Source organism: Neltuma alba, unplaced genomic scaffold (genome assembly GCF_004799145.2).
Source record: "Neltuma alba isolate B1F8T4 unplaced genomic scaffold, ASM479914v2 tig00002907_pilon, whole genome shotgun sequence".
Taxonomy (NCBI): Eukaryota; Viridiplantae; Streptophyta; class Magnoliopsida; order Fabales; family Fabaceae; genus Neltuma; species Neltuma alba.
Window position 1 is genome coordinate 778,209 of NW_021633066.1, and position 20,146 is coordinate 798,354.

Here is a 20,146-nt window from a genome sequence, read left to right on the forward strand (position 1 = left end):
CAGCCAATTTATGCGTGATACACGTTGTTTCAGTCTAATGGATTATATTCCTCCAGATGCGGCCTCCTCAATTTAAGGGGGGAAAAAACAAAGAGAGAAAGAAAACCAATGTTAGGGATAAACTGCCTTATCTTCACTTAGGGTTTTCGGGTTGTTAAAATAGAACTATGTAAGTGAATCTTTTCTTATTTTTTTAAGTTTTGGCTGAGTGTGATGAGCTGAGTTTTGCAGGTAAGCTGGAGTGAATAGCTACGATATTTCTAATTGGACTTTATCATAGTGGAAAAATCTCTTGATGTTTTTTAATTCTATGTTGGCAACAGAGTTGGGCTATAATAATAAGCCTAGAAGGTAATTTTAAGGCAAGTTGGGCCATGGTTTTATATTTAGGGTCAAGAAGCAAGACTTAAAGACAAATTCTGCTAGAGTCTCTTTATTTTATTTAAGTCACTAATTTTTCTATTTATTTTGTAATTTCCTTTTTTTTTTTTAACTAAGGTCATGATCAAAAAGTCATTAATATTTTTACAAGAGTCTTATGAGTTAAGAGTTCTAATAGAGTCAGTTTTTTTTTTTTGGTCAATAATAGAGTCAGTTTATTGGGTTATAATTACCCCTTCTATGTATGCTATTTTAGCAGATGAATTATGGAATTATAAGAATTTTCTATTGACAAGTATTTACTTGCTGGTTATGTATTCTTGATAGAATATTAGATGGCACAAGACAGTGATATGCTCTAGTGTTTGTTATATTTGGGTTCTTGAACCAGTGTTTCCTTTGGGTGCTGAGTTTCATACACCTAGTATTTTTTGGAACGTGTATTCATTAGGTTAATAGTTTCAAGATCACTTATCTCTTTCTTATTCTGATTATTTTATTTCTTAATTGCTTCCGTCACTCACTGCTCAATTTGTAACTTATGGGTTCTTCAGAACACGTTCCTACTGGGTTCACATCACCTTCTCTCTCTATTTATTTGTTATTAACTTTTTGAACCAATTAACTGACTGTATGGATATGATGGTGCTCTGATTCTAGTGAAGCGGTTCATTTTCTTAATTGAATTATCAATTATCACAAGGCAATTTTTAATGCATTTGATTGATTTATAGGAAAATTCAAATTAACTACACCCATATATCCTTGAATTTAATACATTAAGAAAATGGGTTCAGAGTTATAGAATTAAAGTGAAAAAGTCTTTTATTCATAATTGTTAATTTGCTCCGGGTGGAGTTAAGCAGGACGAAAAGAGAAGAGTTCCTGGAATTAAAAATTACGTTATAATGGATGAACTGATGCCGCCGTTGCATGAAAGTATAAATCCCGTAGCATCACTGTTAAGAGAAGCGTAACAATATAATATTGCTTAGTCCCAATATTATATATATATTATTGAAGATTTTATGTAATTGGGAGTCACCACAGTGATTTAATTTTAGAATTGATTTGATCATTAATAATTAAATTGGATTGAAGGAAGAGATGAGGATTATAAGCTTGAATAATTTTGCTAGAATAATTGCTGTACTATAAGTGAGTTTATCTTGTGTTTATGTGGGCCACCGCAAAGCTAATTAGAAGGACAGATTTGGGAAGAAAACTAAACATAATATCTTCGTCCCAGCGCCTTACAGTTCATCATCAATATATACATATAGACTTTTTTTTTGGGAAGCGTTTTAAGGGTTGGAACATGTTCAATTCAGCCTGTTATCAGTTGCATTATTAGAGAAAACGAAGCCAAAAATAATAAATGTGGAAACGACAACTCGAACCAGACCACATACAATTAGGCGTGGTCCTTCCATTTCTCAACGTCTCTATCGTACGTTTTGTCATGCATGCATGGGGAGTTTATCAGAATTTGATCGAAGAATTTTAAGTAGGAAAGAATTTTCTGTTGGGTTAACTGTAAAAGCAAGCTGTCTAATCAGTTTCTTTAATTTTTGCTCCTTTGGCTACCTCAATCTACTTTGTCTTTTATATTAATATTTTTTTTTGAAAATGATTTACTTAAAATCTAACATTACAAAGGTATTTTAGGGACATTCAGTTGTATTTGTTATAATTAACTGACTTTCTTAATCTATTTAATTGAGTTAGTTATGAATTTTCACATGCCATCTCTTTTTATTAGTCATGGACTGATGGTGATTATATGTCATTTTTTATTGTATTATTAATGTTGTACGCTGAGAACAAACTCTGAACCAACTCATAAGTTGGTTTAGATGGTAACATAATATTTTGGAATCATTTGAACTTATATAATTACTGAGTTCCTGGATAAATTGTGAATGAAGTGTATAAAAAAATTGGTAAAATATTAAAAAAAAATCAAATTCGCACTACCTAAATAAGATTTAGACAACTCAGATTTTATTATATTTAATTAATAACATTTTGTTTCAAATAATTATGTACAAGAAATTCCAATTAGGGAACACCCAGTTTTATCTCCTGGACTGAAAACACCAAACCCTAGTAGAGCTCTATGAGTTCTTCCCAAACCTCCTAAAAATTGCATTTGAAATAAACTTATGAAATCGGATTTCTGACGCATTTGCTATAGCGAACATCTAGCAAATGACACAGTTAACACACTGTGTTATTTGCTATAACAAACATCTAGCTAAAACAAAAATAAGAGATTCAACTTCAAAAATTCATAACTAAATCCAAGGATCTCCAAAATTTACAAATTAGGGCTCCTTGAAAAATTTGAGATGCCTATTTTTCAATGCAAAAAGGATCACTCAAAAGCAAGATGATTTGGCCCTTGAAAGCACCCAATTTTCAAAACTATTCAAGAAGATTTAGAATATAACCTCCAATCATCAATCTTAGTACTTCGAAGCCTCAACATCCCATTTCAGCTACTTAATACTTCAATTTTCTGAATAATCAAAGCTTAATTAACTCTAATTCTCATATTAAAATTTAGAGTGTTACATTTCATGTCATTGGACCAAATCATACTTCATATCATTCATCATGACGTAATTAATGGGAAGTGTGTTAAGATTCCATAGATGTTTGCTTACTAGATAGTTAACTCATGAGCTATCATTGGTGGTTAATTAGCTAGGTCGAGGGGAACAAGAACCTCAATTTCCTCTCCGTTAAAGCCACACAAAGGAGGGCAAGTTAGGAAATATCAACTACAAGTGTTGTTTTCAACCATGGAAGTTGACACCTATGATCAGCCAACATAACAAGTAATGAACGGGCAAGATTGCTTGGTCGCCCTCAACGGGTATCACGCATCAATTGGTTTTATGCTCAAGGTCTTAATTTTCTTTGTCTGTCACATTTATTATTAGTTTTTTAACTATCTTTATTGTTGTACACATAAAAAGGAATGATATATAGAAAAAATATTAATATACATTTTTTACAATAATTAATTTAACTAATTTTTAATATATTTGAATTGGTTGTCCAGTAAAAGCGTCATTTCCACGCTTGGAATTAGAAGATTTTGTTTTTATTTAGAGGTCCCCAAGAGAGGAAAAGGGTCCCCTCGATGTCCATGAAATCAACTTGATTTGCATATGTATGTAATGTGAAAACGACAGGCATTTTATCGTATACTATACGTGTGTCCGTCGAATAAGCTACTATATGTTGTCCAGTTCGATGAAGTCCACAAGGAGTGGTCCTTCAATTTCTCAATCTCTCTTATTTTGTCATGCACGCGGGGACCTTATCAAAATTTTATGAATCTAGTGCTCGGGAAATCATTTGAAAAGGGGGGGGGGGGGGAGAGAGAGAGAGAGATCTATCCAATTACTCATGAAGAATCTCCTAATTTCCTATATGTAGTGTGAAAGCGGGGATGAAAGCCTATAATTCAGCACAATTGTTGAGAAAATTATTAAGTGTACACAGTTAGATTTTAGGGAAAATCCTAATTAAATCCTGCTGAAATACTTAAATTTAAATTGAGGCCTACACTTTTAACAAATTCTTAATCAGGACATAAAACCTAAATAGGAATTGCTGAATATTGTTAAATAACTATAATGCCCCTCTTTAGTTAAAAATGAAAATTGATTATTTTATCCCTCTAAAGTGGTTCGTCATCTCTTATTATTAATATTTAGACAAAAAAATATAAATAATTTTTTAGTGTTTGAAATTTTGTAATATAACTAAAATCTTCAAAATATTTTCATAAAACATTTCAAATTATAATATAAGTAATCTTTAAATAAATATTTTTTTTAGGTTGTAAATATTTATTTTAAAATTTTAAAATATTTTAATTATAATAAAAATTTAATATTAAATCGCAATTATTTACATTTTCAGTTGGATCTAACATTGTTTAAATAAATAAAACTAACGTAAATTATAAAAACTGAAAATAAAAAAAAATTTATTTAAACTTTACTTATACTTGTAATTTAACATGTTTTATTAAAATATTTTTAATAGTGTAAGTTATATATATAAATTTCAAACATCGTAAAATTACTTATATGTTTTTTGGTCTAAAAAAAATCATAAGAGATGAGTAATTACTTAGAAGAGGTATATTAATCAATATTGATGCATAGGAGAAAATGATGGGAGTAATGGTGGACCAAAAATAAGCTAGGGAAAGAATGCGAGAGGCGGTGGTTTCGTCATCAGAGGAGGAGGACGCTTTAGCACGAAGTCGAAAGAAGGTTAGGACGGGACCAGACGTGGTGGCGAAGGGGAGACCGGTTGTTCCACGAGTTGAGGGTTGGATGGAAACAGTTGAGGTGATGGATGACGAGGTGGAGGAGGAGAAGCGGAAGACTTATAGGGATGCATGCATGAAGGAAAAGAGTTTGGAGGGTGTGGGAGCTCAGGTTATGGATGAGGAGAATGAGGATGAGTGGTGGATGAACGAGGAGGGCTGGCAATCATGGATTAAGGTGGAGCAGACATTGAAAGGACCGAATATTGTTCTACTTCCAGAGTTCAAGGCTACAATTGCTAAACGTTGGTGTCGATCCCTCATTGTCACGGTGTTAGGGAGAATGGTTCGGGAGGATGCTTTGAGGGCAAAGGCAAAGCAACTGTGGGGCAACGTCAAGGCTGTAGATATTGGTGCTGGATTCTTTCTGGTTACATGCGGTAATCAGGAAGTTTATGATCTTGCGCTAACGGGTGGTCCGTGGCTTATGTTTGATCACTATATCAGTGTCCAGCCATGGAAGGAAGACTTTGACCCCGACGACGAGGTGATAACTTCTGTAGCAGCTTGGGTCAGAATTTCGAAGCTACCTATGGATTATTATGATACTGGGATTCTTCATGTGGTGGGAAGCCAAATAGGGAAGGTACTAAAAATTGACAAAATTACCATAGGAAGAACAAAAGGGAGATTTGCCAGAATATGTGTCCATCTTGATCTTACGAAGCCACTTCAGCCATGTGTTCTATTCAATGGGAAGGAGAAAAAGGTTGAATATGAAGGGCTACACTGGATTTGTTTCAATTGCGGAAAATATGGTCATGACTCAAGTCACTGCTCGGAGGGAAGGCAGAGAAGAGAGGAGGAAGTTGTTGCCACGGTGGTGGACGAGGTAGGGAACTCAGGCAAGGAAAGCCCTCAGTACGGCGGCTGGATGGTGGCTCAAAGGCCGTGGAGGGGAAAACGGGCAGGGGGTTTGGATGGGAAGGGGAGAGTCCAACGGCATGAAGGACGCGACATCAAGAGCACTAACACGGGGTCACGATTTGCGGCGCTAGAGATGGTCCCAGTTGAGAAATATAAGGCGAAGTCACCGGTGAGTATTACTGATACAACTGTCACACCAGTTTTAAAGGAGAAAGTGAGAGGATCGAGGAAGGACTTAATTGTGCAGAAAAGTCATGAGCCATCTATGTTCAATAAGGAGATTGTTTTGGCCCCACCAAAAACAACGGTTGACCCCATGGAGGCGTATTTACGGGCTAAAGAGAAATTGGGTCTCAATAATCAAGTTACTAAAGATGAAGTGGGGCCCAGTAAGGCTTGTAATGTGATGGAGGTTGATTCAGAACCGCAAAGCAATGGGCTTCTTAGAGCTAAAACACCATCACATGGGCTTACGGAAGGGGAGCATATGGTGAAAGAGGACGATCTTTTGGATCCGGGTGCACTTGGGAATGATAGATTTTTGGTTAGATCTAATCCACTCTCAAATGTTGGGGTAGGTGTGGAGCACGGGATGCATATAGATAATCAAGGGGAGAGCATGGTGGGCCCCTCGTTGTGCCAATAAGTTCTCTATTTTTTTTAACGTTTTGTCATGATGATCAACATGTTAGTATGGAACTCCCGAGGGTCGGGAAAAAAATATTTTGCACAGTTAATTATGGAACTTTGTAGGAAGTATAAGCTACAATTTATTGCAATCTTGGAACCCAGGCAGAAAGGGGAAAAAGCAGTGACTCTCGCTCGACGGACTGGGTTTGATGAAGTGGCAATAGCAGAATTTGTGGGATTTAGTGGTGGGATTTGGTGTATGTGGAGGAAGGAGGTACAGTTTACGGTAAAGGTGAAACATGACCAGGTCTTGCATGGAGTCATGAATGAAGGAACTCGCGAGGAGTGGAGTTTGTCGATAGTGTACGGAAATTCGTTTGTCGCCAAAAGACGGAGTTTATGGGGCTATCTGGTTGATATAGCCGGTAGTGGCACTAATAAATGGTGTATTGCTGGGGACTTTAATGCAACGCTTCGGCAAGACGAGAGGGTGTCGGTAGCTAGACGACGTTCAGCTCCAGATAAGGATTTTCGTAACTGGTTTTTGAACAGTCATTTGGTTGACATTGATTTCTATGGACCCAAATTCACTTGGAGTAGGGGAGGAAGTTCTAGCAGAATTGATAGAGTTGTGGCATCAACAAGTTGGTTGGATGCTTTTAACCATGCAACTGTGACGCACCTTCCCTGGTTCCACTCAGATCATAACCCCCTTTTGATCAAAATGGAGAGAAGGAAGCAGTTCGATAACGCTAAGAAACCATTCAGATTCTTTGCCCCTTGGGTCTCTCATGATGATTTCTCTGAGTGTGTTCGAAACTCCTGGGTGACTTCACGTGGGTGGAATGAGAATGTTTGCTCATTTACAAAGAACGTGTCCCAGTGGAATAAGGAAGTTTTTGGAGACATAAATAAGAGAAAAAGTGTTTTGCTTAGAAGAATGGAGGAACTGGACAAGAAACTTTCCAAGAATGCAGCATCATGGCTTGAAATCGAGAGACAAAGAGTTTGGGATGAATTTGAGCAACTACTTGTGCAGGAGGAGGTGATGTGGTTGCAACTTTCTAGATGCTCATGGTACACAGATAGGGATCGTAACACTCGTTATTTTCATGCGATGACAAATACCAGGCGTCGGAGGAATTACATTGAAGCCATAAAGAAGGAGGACGGAGAATGGACGTATGATTTTGAGGAAATTATGCAAACAGGTACAACTTTCTTTAAAAGCTTGTATACTAAGGATGGCCACGATTGTGTGGATATCAACTTTGGTAGGACGTTCCCTAAGGTTGATGAGGAAATATTACAAAACCTTGCGAGCAATATTAGTATTTTTGAAGTGAAACAAGCTTTGTTTGCTATGGGACCTCTGAAGGCTCCGGGACCTGATGGCTTAAATCCTTTGTTTTTCCAAAGCCAGTGGAATATTGTTGGAAATATGGTCACAGATATGGTGCGTAAAATGTCAACTCAGACTTCAGAAATTAGGAGCGTGAATGGTACGAACATTATTCTAATCCCAAAAGTTGAACACCTAGAAACAATTCGGGATTTTCGTCCATTTAGTTTGTGCAATGTGATCTACAAAACCTTAACAAAGGTTATAGCTAACCGGTTTAGAGCTATTATGCCCCAAATAATTTCTCCAAACCAGTGCAGTTTTGTTTCGGGGAGACAGGGGGTGGATAATATTGTACTAGCCCAAGAAATCTTTCACTCAATGAAGAATAAAAAAGGGAAGAAAGGGTTCATGGCTATCAAAATAGATTTAGAAAAAGCATATGATCGTGTGAAATGGGCTTTTGTTTCCAAGTGTTTAATGGAGATTGGGATTCCACAAACGGTAAGAAATATTATTGAGGCCTGTTTAACTACTGCTGACATGAAGCTTCTTTGGAATGGGAGACATAAGACCAGTTTTAGTCCATCTAGAGGGCTACAACAGGGTGACCCCCTTTCCCCTTTTTTGTTTGTCTTGGTGATGGAGAAACTAGCCCATTTGATTCAAACTGAAGTGGAGAATGAGAGTTGGATGCCGTTCCGTTTACGTAAGCATGGCACACCAGTATCGCACTTATTTTTTGCTGATGATCTGTTCCTATTTGCAGAGGCTTCACTAGAACAAGCGGGGCTTATTAAAGCCTGTTTGGATGATTTTTGTGTTGCATCCAGAGAGAAGGTTAATAATCTCAAATCTTGAATTTTCTTCTCCACTAACGTAAACCATAATAGAGCTGCTGAAATTAGCGGTTTCTTGGGGTTTACACGATCGGCGGATCTGGGTAAATATTTAGGCGTCCCTATTCATCATAAAAGAGTTGCCAAATCCACGTACCAATATATTTTGGACAAAATGGACACTAGACTAAGCAGCTGGAAGTCAAAGTCCCTTTCGTTTGCAGCTCGGTCAACGCTAGTTTCTTCAGTTATGACCTCCATCCCAGCATATGCCATGCAGTCAGCTCCTCTTCCACAATCGATTTGTGGTGATATAGACAAAAGGTGCAGGAAGTTCCTATGGAGTGGTGTTACAACAGATAGAAAAGTGCATTTATTAGCATGGGACAAGGTTTGCTTAAAGAAAGAGGAGGGAGGCCTAGGCATAAGAAGTGCAAAGGAGCAGAACGATGCGTATATGATGAAACTGGGATGGGGGATGATTAAGAAGAGAGATTCTCTATGGGTTAAATTCATGAGAGAGAAGTATGGATGTGGGGGAGATGTCCTTCCCAAGTTTCTTTCCAGGAAGCCAGGGTCATGTGCTTGGCGAGGGATAAAGCGCTGTTGGGAATCTGTTTCTTCAGGTCTGAAGTGGTCATTGCGTGATGGTAAGAGTATAAAGTTTTGGCGAGATAACTGGTGTCCAGGTTTTGATCAACTATGTTCGGTTGATAAAGTGCCAATGTCTGAGAGTATGTTGGAAGTTACTGTGTCTGAGTTTTCAGACGGAAGTGGTCGTTGGGCTATGGATCGTCTATTGAGGTTTTTACCAGAGCATGTGGTGTCGACAATTATGTCTCTACCTATTGATACTGCCATGTCTGATATACCTTCATGGAAATGGTCGTCTTCTGGGGAGTTTACGACAAGGTCTGCGTACGATTGTATTCGTAAACGTGGTGACTCCTCGTTAAAGTGGTTATGGAAGAAGATTTGGAGGCTACAAGTACCCCAGAGATGCAGGTCATTCTTATGGTTAATGACTCAAGACAAAATCTTGACGAACGTTGAACGCCATCGAAGCGGAATGTCCTCTTCATTACTTTGTCCAATATGCAGCAGTACATTGGAAACTACACTACATGTAATTCGGGACTGTAATGAGGCATCGGAAGTTTGGCTGCAGATGCTACCCAGTAATTATTCTATGAGCTTCTATTCCTTTACAGATGTGAAGGGGTGGGTTCGCTGGAACTTGACTCAAAGGTTCGAGGTGCAAGGGTCGTGTTGGAACGTGGTGTTTGGGATTGTGTGTAGGTAAATCTGGCTGGTAAGAAATAAGAGGGTCTTTGAAAATGCGCTGGAGGCTCCTCGCTGTGTTATTGCAAAGGTGCAAGCTTTGGTCAGATGGGGATCCAAGCCTTTAATACCGACGAATGCAAGGATGGAGGCCATGAATTGTTGGGTGCCACCACCTTCTGGCGTGGTGAAGGTGAACGTTAACGACTTCTTTTTTTCTCTCAACCTCCTGCTTTTATCGTTGATATTGTGAGGAGGGACAGCTATCATCTGACGTGATAGGCTCATGTGGTTTTTTGACTCATAAAAAAAAAAGAGGTATATTAATCAAATTTTCTTTTTAATTGAAGAAGGGCATTCTAGTTATTTAACAACATTTAGAAATCCCTAATTAGATCTCATGGCCTAATTAGGAATTTGCTAAAAGTACAGGCCTAAATCTAAATTTAGGTATTTCGGCTGGATTTAATTGGGATTCTCCCTGGATTTTATACGGATGAGGAAAATAATGGATAATACCCTCTCAAATCGTAAAATGGGGAAGAATATCACCAAAGCTCTCTGCTTTTCTTGGCATTTATGGAATAATAGTTTTTCAGAGGTCTTAACTAATTATTCAAGCCTCTCTATCATCTTATAAGTTTCTCGCCTCAAAATTTGGGATATTACAATAAGGGCCTCATAATATTATTAATCCTTTCATAAAGAACAATATAAATAAGCCTTTATATAGGCAAACCATAAGCTAATAAATTAACCCCAGAATCTTTTCTACTTAAATCTAATCCTAGTATCTAAGATTGATTCTTTTAAGATATGATAATATATTTAAATATAATCTTAGATAATATCCTAATATCCTAATATAATTCTAGATGATTGAATGATTAATAAATGACTGATAAAAACACAATATTAATTAACAAATTCTAGCATATTTCCACACTTATTATATATATAATTTATAATTTCTTCCTCAACTTAATGTTTCTTCTATTTCTCCCACAATAATTATGGGAAATTTTCTTCAATTACTGTGTTATTGACCGGATCATTGATAGCCCAACAAACCAAACTGCAGTAGCATTGAAAAGTATGTTGGGAGAGAGAAAACTTAGTGTTAATTAAATACTTAAAGTATCATTCTATAAGTTAATAATTAATAAAGAAAATGCAGGATAATATCGACAATAAATATATATATTTATCTAAAAGGTGACACAAGAGTGTACAACTTGGGGTTTAAAGCTACCTTCGAGATTCAGTAATATAATCTTGCCGGTGCCAATGATGCAATGTGTATTATTTCAAGGAAAGACAAAAACTTCCTTCAGGTGGAAATGCTGGTTATCATGATGCATTCAATGACGTGTGTGTGTCTTTAAAAAATTATCTTATTTTATACCCAATAAAATTAATCTCCTAATATTCTAAAATTTATAGATAATTTACCCCTATTGGCTTTTAAATTAAATTTTATAAACCTTATGTTGGGGGGGGGGCGAGGGAAGGAACAAATTACTTAGAATCCCTTTAGAAAGCATGGAATCCAATTTGATTCCATCGTAATATTGGCATGAGTAAATAGTATCTATATCCCTTATAATTTTCCATGTTTTGAGTTGAAAGAAATATCTTGAATTGATTGGGTAAATGACTATAAATATTTAGTTCCATGCTCGATAAAGTGAGTATATTATGATGCTAATTCCATTATAATTTCTCATGTTTGAGCTAGGTAACTCGATGCGCGCACGCGCGCGCACGTGTGTGTGTGGGGTTCGACGCTTTGTAATCATGTCATTGCATCTATACATAAATCCAATACTCAGAAACTAGGGAAAAAAGAAGAAGAAGAAGAAGAAGAAGAAGAAAAGCCACTGTTCAAAAACAAAATAAAATATATCTTATTAAAGGGGAGTGAGTGAACAGAAATAAAAGATTGTATAATTAGTCACTAAATCTACTAATAAGTTGTTGGTTAAGATGGTAAGCAGTCTTACTCCTATAAAGAGAAGAACACAAATTCGAATCTTGGGAAATACACTTGTTAGGAATACAATCTTAACACTTCCAGCCCGACGAAGATTAGTTTAAAGCCCAAAATGACTTGGGAAGATTTACACAAAAAATAGATTAGTCACTAAATCTAATAAAGATGTTGCCAATAAAACATATTTGTAAACTATATTAGACAATGGCCTCTTGATTTTCTGTGTTTTTCTTAGCATGCTTTCTCCCTCTAACTCAACTCATTCTCACATATCAATATATTCTTCGATGCTATGCTTGCAGCAACACAGAAGCCTCCAAACAGCCTCAAAAGTCATCAATGTATGGAATGATTTTTTTTATATGAAAAGTTTGCAGAAGTTTGTGCATATACAATTTGCATTTCTTAAGCTTAACCTAAATCATACTCGAATTCCACATAAATATATGCAATTTTGTTCACATTAAACTTTTTACTAATTTTCCCTAATTGTAAGCTTTTAGCTGAAGAAAGCTTACCACGTAGCTATTCCACTTCCCATAGTACAAAAACCAACCTAGAAAGAAAAAACAGTGGCGTAAAGGTAAAAAACCTGAATTTCAGTGAGTACAACTATGATTTATGAGGACAATATGTTGTGCTTCCATGCTAATATATAAGACACACAACAATTATCGACCTTGACAAAGAACGTAACGTGGCATATAGTGTCAAGGTTTGATGAGTCATCTCCATTTGTGCTGTATCAAATTGATCCGTAAAATGAAGGATGTGTATGTTTACACATCCAGCTAATTTATGCGTGATGCAAGTTGGTTCAGTCTAGTGGATTATATTCCTCCAGATGCGGCCTCCTCAATTGAAAAAAACCAAAGAAAGAAAGAAAGAAAGAAAATCAATGTTATGGGTAAAATACCTTATCTTCAGCTAGGGTTTTCGGGTTGTTAAAATAGAGCCATCTAAGTGATTTTTTTTTTTTTTGAAGTTTTGGCTGACTGTGATGAGCTGAGTTTTGCCGGTAAGTTGGAGTGAGTAGCTATGAGATTTCTAATTGGATTTTATCATAGTGGAAGAATCTCTTGATGTTTTTTAATTCTATGTTGGGAATAGTGTTGAGCTATAATAATAAACCTACAGGGTAATTTTGAGGCAATTTGGGCCATGGTTTTATATTTAGGGTCAAGAAGCATGACTTGAAGACAAATTCAGCTAGAGTCTGTTATTTTATTTAAGTCATTAATTTTTCTATATATTTTGTAATTTTTGTTTTTTTTAATAGGGTCATGAGCTAAAAGTCACTAATTAGTGTTTAGATGTCATTAATCATTAATGGCAAAAAAAGACCCTGGAAGTTGAAAAATTGTATACAGAGATCAGTTGACAAAATTGTTATCAAAACTGATACTAATAGTGTAACGGGTCCCTATTGGTAATTTTTCTATTTTCAAGGTTTTTTTTGTGACTTTCCCTAGTTTAAAAGTCATAATATTATCCCCATATAAATTAGATTATCTTTCGTGATCTGATTCTGTCTCCCTTTAATCATATTATCTTTCATCATCTAGTTTACCCAATTTTAATATCTTTGTTAATCATTGAGCCTTATCCATTTATAAATTAGATTATTGTTAAATAATATAATATCCTTTCATAACATTAATAACTTCCTTAATTAATTTATTACCTATTAAACCCTTTCACACAAATTAGATTATCTAAATAATCTAATTAAAATATCCCCAATATTTTATAGGAAGTTGAATATATTTCCAAAATAACGTACCCCCTTTTAGTGTTAACGGCATAAATATCCTTACTTTAAGTTTAGAAGGTTTAATTAAGAAAGGTATTTTCTTAGATTAATATAAAACACGGGGAAATACAAACTTTCCAGGATTACGTTACTAGGCAAGTTACTCCTCGAGTTCATGGCAGGTTGGGCTTTCAACTTTCTTTGATAATCTATCCAGCTCTAAAAATAAAAGCTAATTGAGTATTTGTTTTAATCCTAAATATAATATCTCGATTTTTTTGTCTTTCTAATTTTTCACCCAAAACTCCTTTGTTGATTACCCACGTTAATTAATGTGTGAATTAACCAATAGAAGCTAGTTTCAAATATAAATAATTAAAAGGAACAATATTTTAAGAAAATCAAAAAAAGTCATTTACATATAACCTATTTATGCGGAAATTCTAATTCCCTTCCATGTTTTCCTCATGCCAAGTGACCTGCAAATTGAATTGCAAGCTAGATCTAACTCATTCATGCTTCTTTTCATATTTCATTGGACCAAATCATACTTCAAATCATTCATCATAGCGTAATGAATGGGAAGTGTGTTAAGACCCCACTGATGTTTGCTTACCAGATAGTTAACTCATGAGCTATCATTGGTGGTTAATAAGCTAGGTCGAGTGGAATAAGAAGCTCAATTTCCTCTGTTAAAGCCACAAAGGAGGACAAGTTGGGAAATATCAATTAGAAGTGTTGTTTTAAACCATGGAAGTAGACACCTAAGATCAGCCAACGAAATAAGTAATGAACGGCCAGGATTGCTTGGTTACCCTCAGCGGGTATTAGACATAAATTGGTTATGTTCAACGTCTTAATTCTTTTGTCTCTCACATTTATTATAGTTTTTTAAAACCATTTCCATTGATTGTACACATCAAATGGAATGATATATAAAGAAAATTAATATACTTTTTTTATAAATAATTAATTTAACTAAATTTTTAATATATTTGAATTGGTTGTCTTGTTCTTACATTTAAGACCGGAGTTAAAAAAAGTGTCATTTCCACGTGGGGAATTGGAAGATTTTGTTTTCATCTATTGGTCCCCAAGAGAGGAAAAGGATCCATACGATGTCCATGAAATCAACTTGTGAAAAAGACAGGCATTTATTATTTATCGTATCATATACATGTGTCAACAAGGAGTGGTCCTTCAATTTCTCCATCTCTTATTTATCATGCAAATGGGGAATTTGTCAAATATTATGAATCTAGTGCTCGGGAAATTTATCATTTTGTGGGGTGGGGTGGGGTGGGGTGGGGGGGGGGGGGGAGGGTGGGAGGTCTATCCAATAACTCTTGAAGAATCTCCTAATTTCCTATATATAGTGTGAAAGAGGGGATGACTGCCGATAATCAGAAAATTATTGAGAATTATTAAGTGTACACGGTGAGATTTTACACGTATGAGGAAAATAATTGATAATGTCCTCTTAAATCGTAAAATGGTGAAGAATTATCACCAAAGCTCTCTGCTTTCCTTGGACATTCCTACAATAAAGATATTTTCTGCAAAGCCTTGATCCGCCTCCAAAGCCTTCGCTGAACCGTAACTATTTAATCCAGTTTTACTTGAATGAATAAATGATGCTACCTCCCGGTCCAATGAAGATTTAATAAGAGCACATATTATTTTGATTTGGGAAGTCCCCACCCAACTATTGTTAGGATATCATCAAGTATTAGTATATAGACTTAGTTATAATGTGGGAAGCCCCATACCCTATGGAATTGAACTTAATAAGAAATATAACTGAAGCACAGTTGTTATCATTTAACTGATCTCATATAAATGTTGCACATAATTGAATAACTAAGCAGCTGCATAATTAATTAACTGATCTGTATAACTAGACAGTTACTAACTGATTATTGATCATATGCATAAGTCGATATCTACACTACTAGAAAAAAGACTTTTAACGTCGCAAAATAACGGCGGTTAAGCAGAAAAAACGACATGAAAAAAAAGGCGGTGGCATTTTTGTAAATAAAATGAAGAGGGGCTACACTTTCCACGGCGGTTTTTATTTCCCTTCCCCAGCGCTCGACTGCTTCACTTTCTTTCTTATTTCTTTAGTGCGCCGTGGTCCCCCTCTGCCCCACCACCGAAAAAATTGCCATTACCGGCCATTCCCGCCACTATCCCACCATTTAAACTCCTCCATTGAGCTTGTGGTGCCTTGCCGCCGTCCGCCGTGGTTCGAACGCCTCTCATTTCGCCTCAGTCTTGCTCAGCCGTGGTCCCCTCCGTCCCACCACCGAAAACCAGGTCATACCCCACACTATCCCACTGTTGAAACTTCTGCATTGAGCTTGTGGTGCGTCCGCCGCCGTCCGCCACCGTTCAAACGCCCTCACTTCGCGTTTGAATCTTCTCTGCTCTGTGAGTATCCTCTTCTTTCATTCTTTTCAATTTTTCTTGTTTATTGAATATTTTGGCCATGAAAATCTGTTATATATGAAATGGGTTTGTTAGTTTTACATTGTGATTGGCTTGTATTGTTCATTTTGCATTTTTTATGTGGTTGAACCGTTGATTGGTGTTGATTGGTGGGCATTGGATGTGAGAAAACCTTAATTCCTTCTTATATACTGTATTAGAAACATGTTTAAATGTTTGGAGTTGATTAGTTGTGAAGTTTTAAATTTTTTTATAATTTTTGATATTTATTTCGAATTTTTGGTAATTTTTTTGTAATAAATATAAGAATTTAGTAATAAATAATTGTTTGTTATTTTGTGTTTTTTTTCTTTTGTTATGAATTTTGATTGATAGTAAAGTGTTGTTTAAATAATCTGTAGAACAATGGATCGTAGTTGGATGAAAGCTAAGAGAATTAGCAAGGAATATGAGGATGGGGTTGAAAAGTTTCTTGAGTTTGCTCAGAGAAATGCCCCTAGTAAAAGAGATGGATTGTACTATTGTCCTTGTGTCAAATGTTTAAACAATAGTCGACGGAGTATTTCTGAGATAAAAGAGCATCTTATCTGTGATGGGATAAATTTGAGGTATACAAATTGGATATGGCATGGAGAAATTAGAAAGACTACACTGTCTGCAAATGAGAAGGTTGTGAATGAAGACTTTGGTGATAGAATTTCGGATATGTTTCGTGATATAAGGTCTGAATCCTCTACACAGTTCTCTTCCACCTTTGAAACTTTGTGTAGTGATGCAGAGACACCTTTATACCCGGGGTGCAAAGATGATTACACAAGATTGACAACCGTATTGAAACTGATGAATTTGAAGGCAAGAAATGGTTGGACCGATGCTAGTTTTACGGAATTGCTTGAATTGCTGAGTGATATTCTTCCTAAAGGAATTCACTTCCGAAACGAATGTATGAGGCAAAAAAGATTGTGTCCGATGGGTTTGGAATATGAGAAGATACATGCGTGTCCTAATGACTGCATATTATTCAGAAATGATTATGAAGGGTTGAATAAGTGCCCTAAATGTGGGACTTCAAGATACAAAATGAAGAAAGATGATGGTGATTATAATGAGATGACCAAAGGTTCTCCTTTGAAGGTTCTGTGGTATCTTCCAATAATACCACGATTTAAGCGTCTATTTGCTAATGCCACAGATGCAAAGAACTTGAGATGGCATTTCGATGAGAAAATATGTGATGAAAGCTTCGTCACCCGGCAGATTCTCCTCAATGGAAAACAATAGATCAAAAATTTCCTCAATTTGGTGGCGAGCCAAGAAACCTTCGGCTAGGGCTTTGTACGGATGGAATTAACCCATATGGTAATCTTAGTAGCACACACAGTGCTTGGCCAGTGCTCCTCGTAATTTACAACTTGCCTCCTTGGTTATGTATGAAAAGAAAGTATATCATGCTATCTTTGATGATCTCGGGGCCAAAACAACCGGGAAACGATATCGATGTGTATTTGGCACCTTTGATTGAGGATCTGAAGAAATTATGGGAGGAAGGTGTTGATGTGTTTGATGCATATAAACAAGAGACCTTCAATTTACGTGCCATGATCTTCACCACGATAAATGACTTTCCAGCATATGGAAATTTGTCAGGATACAGTGTTAAGGGGCATAAAGCATGCCCGATATGCGAAGAAGGCACCCACTATATGGCAGGAAGACAGTATACCTACCTTGGTCACAGAAGGTTTCTTAGTCGGTATCACCCTTACCGTAGATTGAAAAAGGCATTTAATGGCTCACAAGAATATGAAATGGCTCCAAGACCATTAACTGGAGAAGAAGTTTATCAGCGGGTGGAGGGAATTAATGTGGTCTTCGGTAAGAAGAAGAAGACTGCCGGTGAGAGAAATATATGGAAAAAAGATCTGTCTTTTTTGATCTTCCATATTGGCAAAGTCTTGATGTGAGGCATAGTCTAGATGTGATGCATGTGGAGAAGAATGTATGTGAGAGCCTTGTTGGTACACTTTTGCATATAAGTGGAAAGACTAAAGATGGAATCAATACAAGACGAGACTTAGTCGAAATTGGAATAAGAAATGTCCTTCACCCACAAGAAAGAGATGGTAAGAAGGCTTATTTACATCCAGCTGCGCACACATTATCAAAAGAAGAGAAAAGAAGTTTCTGTGGTTTTGTCAATAGTATTAAGGTGCCACAAGGTTATTCTTCTAATTTAAGCAAACTTGTTTCAATGCAAGATTTGAAGATAACGGGAATGAAGTCTCATGATTGTCATGTGTTGATGCAACAATTACTTCCACTTGCTATTCGAGGCATTATGAAAACCGATGTGAGAAATACTATTACAAGACTTTGTATGTTTTTTAGTGCCATTTGCAGCAAAGTCATTGATCCTGCTGAGTTGGATGAATTAGAAAATGAAGGTTATGTGATCCTCTCTCAATTGGAAATGCATTTTCCTCCATCATTTTTGATATTATGGTCCACTTGATAGCTCATCTTGTGCGAGAGATAAGACTTTGTGGCCCTGTGTGTTTAAGATGGATGTACCCTTTTGAGAGATACATGAAAATCCTAAAAGGGTACTCTAAGAATCCTTATCGGCCTGAGGCATCAATTGTTGAGATATGTAGCTGAGGAGGCAGTTGAGTTTTGTAACGCATATCTTGATAGGGTAAAGGCAGTTGGTCTTCCTCAATCTCGACATGATCAGGGGAGAAGAAGCAAGGGAACACGGGGTGTCATAGTGAGGTCTATGTCAAGAGAAGTTGTAATGCAGGCACATCTATACATTTTAAACAACACGGATGAAGTTTTGCCTTACTTAAATGCTCACAAGAATATGCTGAGGAACTTGAATCCAAGAAAGAGTGATATGCAACTAGCTAATGAACATAATAAGTCATTTGCAGAGTGGTTCAAGCGAGAAGTGTTAAAAGATGGCAATCCTTCTGAGACAATACAGAGGCTAGCTGCAGGGCCTTCTTTTGAGGTTTTGTGTTGGGGTGGATATGATATAAATGGTTATTCTTTTTACACAAAAACCCAAGACGATAAGAGTACTATGCAGAATAGTGGGGTGATGGTAGTAGCGGAAGCCATGCATTTTGCTAGTTCTAAAGACAGAAACCCAATGTTGGCGGCAATGTCCTATTATGGAATAATAGAAGAGATATGGGAGGTTAGTTATACCAAGTTTAAAGTTCCCGTCTTCAAATGTAAGTGGGTTAATAGTAATGCTGTGCAAGTGGATGAAGAATTTGGATTTGTTTCGGTCGATCTTGAGAGGTTTGGATATGGAGACGAGCCATTTATTTTGGCAAGTCAAGCAAAACAAGTGTTCTTCGTTCCCGATCTAGCAAAAAAGAAATTGTCTATCGTGCTTCAAGGTAAAAGGCAAGGAGTTGGTGGAGATGATGGTGACTTAGAGCTTAATCTTGATGAAACCCCGCCTTTCACAGCTACTCGACCTAAAGCAGTTGAATTAGATTTGGTAGATGATGACTATGCTGTTAGAGATGATCATTGTGAAGGAATTTGGGAGGATAATCGTTGTAAGCCTTAAATGAATTATTTGATTTTTTTTTTTGCTAAATATACTTAATAATATAATGTTTTATATTAACTTGATATTTCTTATTCTTACATTTATTAATTTGTTGTTCTTTAAACAGGAAATGGACGGATCCGGTCAACAGGGTTCTGGTGACGACAGCTCTTTTACTAGCCAGAGAAAGGGTAGAGGGCCAACCCATATGAGGCATTTAGCTTTACGTGATGAGACACACAGCCTATGAGGATTACAGTGGAGTTTGATGATGATCTGAAGCCTATAGGAAAGATTGGGGCTCAATTTACTAGTTATGTGGGTTATCTCGCACACAGTAAGATTAGCATTGACATTCTAACTGGAAGAAGGTGGACAAAGATTTGAAGAAAAACCTTTGGGAGGATATATTGGTATATTGTGCATTATTTTCTCTACTTGTTTCAATTATAGTTGCTTATTTACTTTATAACTCTATGCTATTATTGTATTGCAGCTGACATTTGATATTCCTGCCACTAAGCAAATGAGAGACCGTCTGTTGAAGCAACTTGATGAACGGTGGAGAGATTTTAAAGCCACGCTTATAAAACATTATATTCGTGGAAAAAGAAAGGGTGAGCATCCTAAGGGACGATATTCATTTATTAGTGAAGAGGTATGGGAGAGTTTTGTGAAGCAACGTGA

At 36.4% G+C, this 20,146-nt stretch overlaps 1 protein-coding gene across 1 annotated transcript; it reads left to right on the plus strand.

Moving 5' to 3' along the window:
• Positions 1-4,616: 4,616 nt before the first annotated feature.
• Positions 4,617-6,248, plus strand: LOC114739763 (uncharacterized). Its single transcript, XM_028927842.1, has one exon. It carries the CDS (start codon positions 4,617-4,619, stop codon positions 6,246-6,248), a length of 1,632 nt encoding a protein of 543 aa, XP_028783675.1.
• The last annotated feature ends 13,898 nt before the right edge of the window (positions 6,249-20,146 follow it).